A 12,256-nucleotide genomic window follows, 5' to 3' on the forward strand; every position below is an offset into this window, starting at 1 on the left:
AATAAATTATTAATATTTAAAAAATATATTATTAAATTATTAAACTAAAAAATTGAATTAATAACTAAAAATACAGGCTAAAAACAAATTTTGTTAGTCCTCGAACATTTTTCCTTTAATATTGAGTAATTAATATTTCAAATCCATGCATTGCTTATAAATCCAAATAAAGGATCATCACTACTGCTAGTTGTCAATTGAAAAATCTTTAGAATGAGAACAAGTATATTTCCGTCCATCATGCGGTTGAAGACAATATAATCTTTACGATTGCATATGTATCTATATGCATTTTTATAACTACAACTGTTTGATATATACCAAAGAATCGTTTGTAACTCGAAAATGAAGTCAGAATCAGTCATATACAGAAGAAATGGTCGGTCCATATTGAAAATGATAGCTCCTTTATAACTTTCCAGAGAATAATACAATATGCTTAATTAATCTTTTTAAATTATTACCTCATTAAAAAAATACATTTACAATTAGAGAAGTCAATATATATCTGGTGGCGTGATTTATTCAAATATATTCATTATTATATAAACAATAATTGGTTGAATTGAAGTTTCTAAGTTGCGTCATCCAATCTTGTTTGAGTACAACAGCTAACTGAAATATATACCTAAATATGATAATCAACCAAAATTGGTTACCAAATCTTGTTGGCAAATGCCAATATAAAGGGTTACGTTCTAGTTGGAATAGTAATTAAATTATTCTTTTCTTTTAAAAATAACAATAATTGAATTTTAAATATTTAGATTATAAAAGTTCGCATACCATATATATTTGGAGGATACTTCCATAAAGACGCGTTTTTTTTTTAAAGATACTTATATGTCACATTATCATTGGAGATACTAATGATCCGATTATTTTTTTATTTCTTAGCAAATTAAAATAAAATCGATTTTTTATAACAATAACAATAAACCTAATTGTTATCAAATCCGGTCGAATTGACCAATTTACATAACCTACTGGATCATAGTTTTTTTTTGTTTTTTTTAAATAAAAATCTAGAATATATTTGTCTTTTTATCAAAAAATTTAAACGATTCGATTTAAATTTTGTAAATCGATCGGATCAAATCGGATTTAATAATTATAGTGCGGATAATTAGATTTATTATTGTTACTATAATAAATCGATTTTATTCTGATTTATTAATAAATAAATTATTAACCGATTTAATAAAAATATCCAATAATATTATAACACATATTTATCTTAAAAAAAAGATATTTTTAATATCTTTATCGAAATAATTTCCTGTATATTTCACTAAATTTAAAGCTCCACAATTAGAACATTGCTGGCGCTAAGCTACTTCTAAAACGCGCTAGCTTAGCCAACTCTATTGAAAAACAAAGCAGAGTGGTTTAATTTGTCATATACTTTGAAAATTCTTCTTTTTTGTTAATTTTATTGAATTAATTAATAATTCATTATTATTTGAATCGTCTAGATAGCTAGGGAGATTCTTTAATTTGCTGGCGCTTTAGTTAAGTCAAAATAAAGATGGGTCTGGAATACATTATAGTTTTCTTTTTATTACTAGTTTTAACCCTATCTTAGGTTTGGAAACATACATATACATCTAAGAAATGAGAGGTTGGAGATGGATGTATTTGTCATTATAATACGACACGCATTGGCTTTTACAAGACAAGAAATTTCAACCGTACGTAGATTCATGTGTATTTGGACTGATACCAGATACAGCCATTCACATACATATATATATACTGCTCGATCATGACATGAGTATGTGTATCTCACCATGACCAATTCACCATTATCTCCGTCATATATATATATGCACCTCCAATTTTATTTAATTTTAATTTAGAGTTAAATTAGATAATTAGTTTTTATTTCAGCTCATAACAACAGCTTTTTTTAAATTAATTTTTATTTGAAATTTAAATTTTAAATATTAAATTTTAACCTCTACATTCTAATCCTGAGCATTCTAAAAAGTAGGACTAAAAAAATTGTAATAAAAAATTAATTAATATTAATTGACTAGTAGTTGGTTTTATATACGTTTTATTATTATAATTTAATAAAAAAATAATATTAGAAAGATAACCTTTATCAGTCAATATCAATTAATTTTTTAAAATTATTAAATTATAAATTTTAAATTATCCAAAAATAAGTATTTTTAAAATTTAAAAAATGAGTAACATTACTAATTAAAAATTAATTATCTATATTTTCTAAAAAAATAATGTTTTTGAAAAAAATAATGAAGTTTTTGGAATTGTTATTATTATTGCTATAAACTCCATTAGAAGACCAAAAAAAAAATTGTATTAGTACAAAATAGGAGATGCTACACATCCATGTAACCATATAATTAAGTTGGTCTGACACCAAAAAAATTTAATACCATTACATGAAACGTGAAATACACGCGCCCAACACACACGAAATCACTCTTGCCCAACGCTTCTTCTCCCCCACGCTTCTTCGTCTTCTCCCGTACTTCTTCTTCTTTTTCTCACGCTCGTTTACGCACGGAGCGTCTTCTTCTTCGCGTTCCTCCTTCTCCTCCTTTTTCGCGTTCCTCTTTTTCACGTGTTTTCTCCTTATCGTAATTCTTTTGTTGTTGTTGCTACTGTATTTTTGTCTTTTTCTCATTCTCTCTCTGGTGAAGAAGCAGTAGAAGGTGAGGAAGAAGAGTTTTGAATAGTGCAGAATGAAACGAACATAGTACTCATGGTGAACCGAACACAGTACTCATGGTGAACCAAACACAGTACAATTGTATAGTACTGAGTGAACGAACCCTAAATGCTAAACCCTAAACCCCTAAACCCTAAACCCTCAACCATGAACACGGTGAACCGAAATTAATACACGGGGTGAATCGAAAGTTTGAAACACACTGAACCCCTGTACACTGAACCTGAACCCGTAAATTCTAAACCCTAAATCCTGAAACCCTATCGTCATTCTTTTGTTGTTGTTGCTGCTGTATTTTTTTGTCTTTTCCTCCTTCTCTCTGGTGAAGAAGCAGTAGAAGGTGAGAAAGAGTTTTGAATAGTGCAGAATGAACCGAACACGGTACTCATGGTAAACCGAACACAGTACTCATGATGAACCGAACATAATACAATTGTATAGTATTGAGTGAACGAAACATAATCCATTATATAAAATCAAATTCAAACGACTTTCTACAGAATGAACCGAACACAGTATTCATGGTGAAATAATTGTATAGTACTGAGTGAACGAAACATAATCCATTATGTAAAATCAAATTCAAATAACTTTGCCTACAATTTACATATTATCAATTCAATTCAGTACACCTCCATCCATTTAATTCAATTCAAATTAGCAATTGCATTCCATTCAATTTGATTCAAAATTGAATAATCCAAACTTTGTGAGTTTGATTCGTTTCAGAAGAGTAATCCAAATCGCTCTCCTGATTTGAAGTTGAGTCATTTATTGTTTCGATTCAGAAGTGCAGATCGAAGAAGAAAACAAAGAAGAATAGGAAGAAGATAAATACAACGTAACCAGGTTGAAATAAGAAAACGAGAAGATGAATGCGACCAGAGGAGAACGACGAAGACAATGCAGATCAATAAAGAAGAATGCGAGCATAGAAGAAGAAGAAGAAGGAGGAGGAGGTTTACATTGAACAAAGCTTTAAGTTGCAGCACGTTATATGTAGCGCGTGTATGACAAACAAGTAAGGGGTGGCGGACGCGTGTGTGGAGGAAATTACTTGGTTAACAACCATATAAAAAATACATAGATGCAAAATTTTTCCGTACAAAATAATAGATTGAGTTAAATATATATTTTTTTGGGTGTATTATAGTAGTAATGGTTGAATAATAAAAATTTGCCAATTGTTATGGGCTGCGACTTCAAGTTGCAGAATTTTTATAAAAAATTATATGCAATCAGAATTCGAAAATTTACTTTTAAAATTCAAAAATTACACGAACAATCCAAAGCTACACATTTGATATCCAAAAATTACATATTTGAAATTAGAAATTACATATGAAAACTCACAAAACTATACATCTATATCTCAAAACTTGAGCACGCAAATTTTCAAAACTATACACAATCAAAACCAAAATTGACACCTCCAAATTCTTAAACTACACATCAAAAATTTAAAAAATACATGTCTAAAATGTTGACAACTACACATCTATATTTTCAAAATTACACGTTAAGATTCCCCAAATTATACATTTAGAATTAATAATAAAACTACGCCGTTATTAAAAGCAAATAAGAAAATTAAAGTAATAGAATCCTAAAAGCATAAACAAAAAAGGTAAAAGAAATGATATAGGGTTGTTGTGGAAAAGAGGAACAAAATAAAAGTATATAGAAGAAAAAGAAGAAAGAAGTATATATATATATATATACTGGAAGAGAAAGAGAGAGAAAGAGGAAGTAAAAGAAAAAAGAAAAAAGAAAAATACGGAAAAAATTAAATTAAAGAATCAAATAAAAAAAAGTAGAAAAGGAGAGAAAAAAATAAAAAATATTATTTGTATATTAAAATTAGTCATTATATATTTATACATAAATATATGGATAGTTTATATTATTTTATAAAAAAAATTATTTTTTTAAAAGATATTAAAATAATATTTTTTTATTTATAAAATATATACTACTTTTTATAATTTTCAAAAAATCTATTTTTTAATCTATTTTAAAATTTTTGTGTTAACTAATATTACTTTTATCTATTTTATAAAAAAATATAATTTATATTTTATAATTAAATTTTGTTTATCAAAATATCTTTTAATAAATTAGTTTTTTAGTGATTAAATTATATTTTTATCAAAATATTCATCAAAATATTTTTTAATAATTAAATTATTATTTTACTGAGATCAGATATTCTTAAATAATTTTTTAGTTACTAAATTGTAATTTTATCAAAATATTTTTAACAAAATTTTTTTATATTTTATGGTTAATCTTACGATATCAAATTATCAATGCATATTATTAAACATTATTTTACAAGTTTGGTTTAAAATTTTTTTATATTTTATTATTAATATTATAGGAAATATTTTTAATTTAATATTAAAATAATATGTATTGATATCATGAAATTAATAGTAAGATATAAAAAGAATTATTAAAATTTTTTTTGATAAAAACACAATTTAGTAACTAAAATATTATTGAAGGGTATTTTAGTAAAAAAACTAATTTAATCATTAAAAAATTTTGAAGGATATTTTAATAAAAATATAATTTAAAAAGTAATTTTTTTAAAAAAATTTTGATAAACAAAACTTAATCACAAAACAAATTTTTGTTAAAGAATACTTTTGTAAAAAATAATTTTGTAAAAAATAATTTATTTTTTTTAAAAATAGGTCAATTTGACATTAGTTAATAGAAAAAATTTAAAATAAATTAAAGAAATTTTTTTAAAAAAATTATAAAAAAAGTGTATATTTTATAAATAAATAAAAAGTATCATTTTAACATTTTTTTAAAAAATAAATTTTTTATTTTATATTTGAGTATATATTCTATAATAATAACCAATTTTAATATATATTTAACGTAATTTGAAAAAGAATTGTGTCACTGTATTGCAATTCTATTATGACATTATAGCATTTTTTTAGTATAATTAAGTATATGAAATTAGCTTTAAATTAGTTAACGTTAATTAATTTATTAATTATAAAATAATTTTTTTAATTAGCTTTAAATTTGCAATTCTAATACCGTAACGTTAATTAAGTATATGAATAATAACAAGTCTAAATTTATAGTATCAGTTTTAAAGACACGTGTCTCATATTTATATACGTAAATATCAAAATTACGGTATTTTGACATAATAAAAGTACAAAGTTAATATTACATATAGAACGAAATATAAAAACTTGAATAATGATAAGATTGGAAATTAAATTAATTTCATGACCATCAAGTAATGACATTCTGTATAGCATAGATGATAGCAAAGAAAATTTTGAAAATGATATGAAGGAAAAAATAAAAATAAAAAAATGACAAGAAAGTGAGTCGTTATTGTCATGAGCAGAAGAGAAGATAGTGGTCACGGGTTTCTCTTGACTGTACTCATCCACAAAAATACACAAATTTTTATTTATTTGTATATTTATGTTGAAAGAGAGAGACAAAAATATTAAGATTATATTCAGCTGTACGATGGATGGGAGTAACCAATCCATTCCCAACATATATCCATATATCTGCCAGAAACTCTGTTTCCCGCCAGCCCCACTCACCTCCCTTCTATTTTTCTTATTACATCTGGATGCCTCATTTTCCTATCTATCTTTCTCTATATATGTTTAGGAAGAAATTTAAATATAGTCTAAAATTTAATAATTAAAAATTATTACATAAAAATTTAATTTAATTAATTTAATTATTTAATTACTTTTAAGTATCAATTTTATATCAAATTAATTGTACCTGAATTTTTATCGTATATTTAAGTCTTCTTATTGATTGATTTATTTATTTATTCATGTTTATAATTATTACACGCATGCTTTATTGTTTGACAGCATATAATAAAAAAAAAATAATAACTAAAATTCTTGCTTTGACTGAAATTAAGCCACTTCGCTTTTCCATTTATATTTATGTATATATTTGCTCTCTATCTCTAAACATGTTTTACTTAGCTTTTACCACACAAACCAATTTTTTTTGGAATGTATATAATTAAATAAAAAACTATTTTTATAGAATAATACTAAAAACCAATTATTTATAATTATTTTATTTAATTTAACATCTATAATTTTATATATGTAACATTTATCATTACGGCTTATTATATTCAATATTATGTATTTATTTCATTCATAATTAAAAAATACAAATATAAATTTTAAAAAGTAAGTTATAACTACTTATAGTTTCTAAACTTTGACCCCAAATATTTTTTAATCTTTATATATATACATTTTAAAGTTGCTCTGATATTTAATGAAAATAAGTAAAACCAATTAGGATATTAAAGTTTTTATTTTTTTCTTTTTGTATTATTTAATTATAGATATATAATTTAATTTCCAAATAATTAAGAAGCTTTAATTATTATTACACAATTCTTATCCGGGGAATTAAGCACATATATCTCTTTATTCTCTATGCATCTGCCGAAATAAATAAAGAAATAAAAATACTATGCTTATTAATTTATAACATCAATCAGTCGTGATGATTTCTATTAAAAATTGTATGTAAAGAGATCAATTTAAATTACATGAGATTAATTAGGGTATATATTTAGAAGAAGGATCAAGATACCAACAAGTAATCGGTGCTACTATTTTAATTAAAACATGATTTTTTTTTTCTCTTTTATCTTTTTAATACATTTAATATATCAAGCGTTAAAAAATAATAATAATAATCAATCAAATCTTCAATATTCTCAAAGAAAATGTTATTTTTTGGGTGTTAAGGGAAAAAAGAACAAGTGATGGATATATAAGGATTTTTTAATTTATTCACATGTCAAAATTGATATTACGTATAATTCAGTATTTCAAACTAACAAGCAAAAAGTTAGTTATTAGACCAAAATAACCATAATAAATAAACTGACACGTATTTTTATGTTTAGGCAAAGATTAGATTTAAAAGAGAATTGTTTTTTTGTACATTGAAGGGATTTAATCTAACATCAGAAATTAAGGTGAAAAAGAATCTATCTCACAACTTTAAGAGTACTTAACAGTTTAATTAACCTATCCTAATTGGTGACCACATAACTACGAGCTGGAGTCACTAAGCTAAATTAATTACATACTTTACTTTTTATCTTCCGTTACATTAGAGCTGGTTATAGCATACATTGTACCAAGAAGATGTCAAATTGTCAACGCTAGCTTATCTTTTGCTATTTGTTTTGTTGTTACAACTTACAACTAGCTTGCACATATTCCCAAAACCGTCACATCCAAGACTTCTTAAGGGGCCAATGCTTAAGAGAAATTGTGAAAAAAAGGGGAGTAATTAGGATGTAAATTAATCTTAGGGTTTACTTTTTTGTTTACCAATAGAAAATATTTTTAGTGTATTATTATTATTATGTTTTACAAATTATAACATAAAGTGAAAATAATGTGATGTTCTTACAATTATAAATAAAAATAAAAAATGACAACGAAAACAGAAGATAATACTTGATATCTTTTAGAGGAATTTTGATATTAAATTTCGAGTAATTAGATAGAAATTTAAATGCAGTTAATTTTATATAAAGTTGATAAATGATGATCGTTAAATGAAATAAACAGATTTAATTAAATTGTCATCTAACGATTCTTCAACTATCAATTTTAAATAAAATTAACTATATTTAGTTTTCAACAAGTAATTAACCTTATAAATCTCGTAGATTGTAGTTATTAGCGCGTTCATTAATAGACACCTATAATGCATATTGCGACATTTTCATAAATATCAGGCCGTTAATGTCTACTAATTAAAGTAGAAAAATTGCACTCTCTAACTCTGGTAGCTGGTAGAAAAAATAAAACTTCAGAAAGAATAATAAGACAGAATAAGCAACTAAACAAATTATTACCGATGCGAACATTGTGATAGTTCGGCATGATTGATGAGACTAATTATAAGATTAATATATATAATAATGTTTATGATACTTAAGTAAACAAATAAAGCCATCGACACAGTATATACTAGCTCTCTCATAAGTCACTATTGGATTAATTTGATGAAAATAATAAAATAAGAAGTCCAATAATTTGAAGCATTGATAAATATATGACATGGAATGAGTCTCGGATTAAAAAAGATTCATGTACTGCATGTGAACTGGTGGAGTACATACATATACATACAAAATTAAAGATTTAAAGGTTAAACCTAATTGACACACTAACGATACTAAAACAATTTTCCTGGATCCAACAAGTTTATAAACCTAATGATACGATGAATATATAAAAGAACAAAACAGTCGCATAGGGAGAAAATCACGAATTCACCAATTTTACTTTTTTTTTTCTCAATGTTTACCTCATGTATGTGTGGCATTTATATCTAATGTCAATTTCGTGAGCTAAGAATTAATTAATATTTCATTAAAAGTTAGTTTTGGGTAAAATAATGCTAAACTAGCTAGGCCTAACCTTACAAGATAGAAAAAGAAATAAAAAAAATAAAAAGAGTAGTATTAATAGTGTTAGTGAAATTGAAAAATGAAAAGGGAGAGGAAGGAAGGTAAGAAAGAGCACACGAGTGTTTGAATATGTAATAAAAAGGTATAATATTTGTGTGGGGTAAAAGAGACACGAGTGTATGGCTTAGGTGAATAAGAAAAATAAAAATAGTGAAAATAGTTGAATATGTATGTATGGTGGAAGAAAGGTCCAACGGCACCGCTCTGGGGCTGTAGCCACCCTGTCTTGTTCTTGAGATGTCATTTTCTGATCTTAAAAACACTCTTAGGGCAAGCATACTACCCTCATCCCCATGTAGGGCCTGAAAGCTATGTAGATCTTTCTATTAACTCCCATCCTCTCTCTCCTCTTTTTTCTCAACACCTATTTAAAACACACGCCTCATTTTCTCCTCTTTTTTATATATTAACTACTCTGCCTCAAACCCTCAGTTTAATTTCTTCAATTTCTACATTTTAACCATCAATCTCTTATCTCTGCCTAACACCACTGCACCACCCAATTCGTACAACTATTACACTCTCTAAGTATAAAGACAGAGAGAGAAATTAAAGGGGGTCCAAACTCGAAGCACTAGTTACTACTACGATAGCTAGATATAGTATTATTATCAGTGTTGGATGGCAATTGCAGCGCCGAATTCATCTCCGACAATGAGTCTGAGTCACAGCCACAGCCACGAGGACGGGGGGACGACGACGGCGGCCTCCACCACGAACGACAACCTGAACGGGAACGGGAAGCAAGAGGATGATGATCACGAGCATGACATGGTGATGCCGGGGTTTCGTTTTCACCCGACAGAAGAAGAGCTGGTGGAGTTCTACCTTCGCCGTAAGGTGGAGGGCAAACGTTTCAACGTTGAGCTCATTACTTTCCTTGATCTTTATCGCTATGACCCTTGGGAGCTTCCTGGTATACCTAGCTTCCCTTTTCTTCACGCAATTCAATTCAATTCTTTATAAATATGTTCTTTGTTTACAATTTTGGCTTAATTGGCAGCGTTGGCGGCGATAGGAGAGAAGGAATGGTATTTCTATGTGCCTCGAGACAGAAAATACAGAAACGGAGATCGTCCGAATCGAGTGACGACGTCGGGTTATTGGAAGGCAACGGGAGCAGATAGGATGATAAGGACGGAGAATTTCAGGTCCATCGGGCTGAAGAAAACCCTAGTTTTCTACTCTGGGAAAGCTCCTAAAGGCATCCGTACAAGTTGGATTATGAACGAGTACCGTTTGCCCCAACACGAAACTGAACGATACCAAAAGGTACTTCCTTTTCGATCCATCCTATCTTTATACATCTATATGTTCTTCAAAGATCCAAGAAATGAACGAAGCTATAGCTAGTAGGGAATGGAATCATGGTTATTAATTAAATGGTGGTAGGAATAAATACGAGAGTTGGCAGAATATTAAAGTTAGCACCGCTAGTAATTATGACGACTACACCATCTCCATGCATCAAATTTGAAATTTGAATTAAATTTTTGCAGGCGGAGATATCGCTGTGCCGGGTTTACAAAAGAGCTGGAGTTGAAGATCATCCGTCGTTGCCGCGGTGTCTGCCAACGAGGGCTCCATCTTCAAGAACTGTTGATCATCAGAAGAACAAGCAGCAGCACCACAACGATCAACTCAACATGGGATTTGCGGGGAACACCGCCGACGGAGCTTCTGATAATCGTGATCATGATGTAACCACCGCTCTCGCCCTCTCCAAACACAACACAAATGCTTATCGTGCTCCTTCCATGGGACTCCCACCGCTGCTTCTTCCCTTGGACGACGAAGCCGCCTTCGTCCTCATGCAGCAGCAGCAGCACCATGCTGGCCCTTCTTCAGGAACCACCACCATGATGGATGATCTCAACAGACTTGTAAGCTATCAACACCAGTACTACAACAGCAGCAGTAGCAGTAGTAACAATAATAATCCCAATCATCATCATCACCTGTTAATGCAACAACAACAACAGCAGCAGCAGCAAACTCCTCCTGCAATAATGTCTCTGAATAACACTCCTTCTCCGCTTGCAACCGCCTTCTCTGACCGCCTGTGGGAGTGGAATCCACTCCCGGAGGCCAACCAGCGCCAGTACAGCAACATGTCCTTCAAGTAATAATAATAATCATCATGCAATATTATTATTATATTTATTTATATATTATGAACTGCACATACATATAGAGACAATTATCTGTCCTAATTTCCATCCTGCTATCAACTCTCTATATATGTTCCCAGCAGCTTGTTTATTATTTCCTTACTCTAATTCATTTTCTGCTGCGATGCATGCTAGCTATCTCTTAGATTGATTCCAATAACATAATCATTGTATGACTCTTATTCATCACATTTCAATATATCTATCTATCTATGGATATTATGTTGATGATTACTAGTACTGTATATGTTAGGGTTTTAATTAATTAGTTTTAAGTACGCCAGTTTCTATTATTGTTTACACAATTTCAATTCTCCATTTCAATCAAGTTGGGATAGAAAGGGTACGGCATCTTTTATTTTGTAATTTGCTTAGCTTGTAGTTTAATTTCATCTAAAATGGGGCTATAGCTTCATTTAATTTGTGTTTTTTTAAGAATTCAGACATCATAATATATGTCTGCATGTTCTGATTTGAGAATTAAAAGAAATATTTAGAGATAGAGAGAAAGGAAAATGCTAAAGAGTAGTAGGAAAACGAATAAATTGGTGTTAGTCCTACCATTGCCCATGATTGGTTAATTATCCATCCAGGATTATATATAGTAGTGGAATTCTTAGTTATTCTCCTTATTTTTTAACTTGTTTATTTCTCTAATTTATTGGTTAGTAATTAACTAACTTTCTAAGCACTTTTTCAAATTGGGTTTTGCCATTTTCTACTAGCTAGCATATCCACAAATAAAATATTCGTTACTATTGTGTGTGTCACTAAATTTTATTATTATATTTAAGATTAAATTTTTGTAAGATTGAGTAGTTTATATAAAAATTAACGTATGATAAATATATATTG

General features: G+C 28.2%; 1 protein-coding gene across 1 annotated transcript; it reads left to right on the forward strand.

Annotated features, from left to right (window-relative positions):
• The first annotated feature begins 9,624 nt into the window (after positions 1 to 9,624).
• Positions 9,625 to 11,580, forward strand: LOC107465689 (NAC domain-containing protein 35). The gene is made up of 3 exons (XM_016084663.3): positions 9,625 to 10,146; positions 10,234 to 10,502; positions 10,730 to 11,580. Exons 1-3 carry the CDS (start codon positions 9,852 to 9,854, stop codon positions 11,354 to 11,356), a joined length of 1,191 nt encoding a protein of 396 aa, XP_015940149.1. The 5' UTR covers positions 9,625 to 9,851; the 3' UTR covers positions 11,357 to 11,580.
• Positions 11,581 to 12,256: the final 676 nt, after the last annotated feature.

Source organism: Arachis duranensis, chromosome 1 (assembly GCF_000817695.3).
Source record: "Arachis duranensis cultivar V14167 chromosome 1, aradu.V14167.gnm2.J7QH, whole genome shotgun sequence".
Classification (NCBI taxonomy): Eukaryota; Viridiplantae; Streptophyta; class Magnoliopsida; order Fabales; family Fabaceae; genus Arachis; species Arachis duranensis.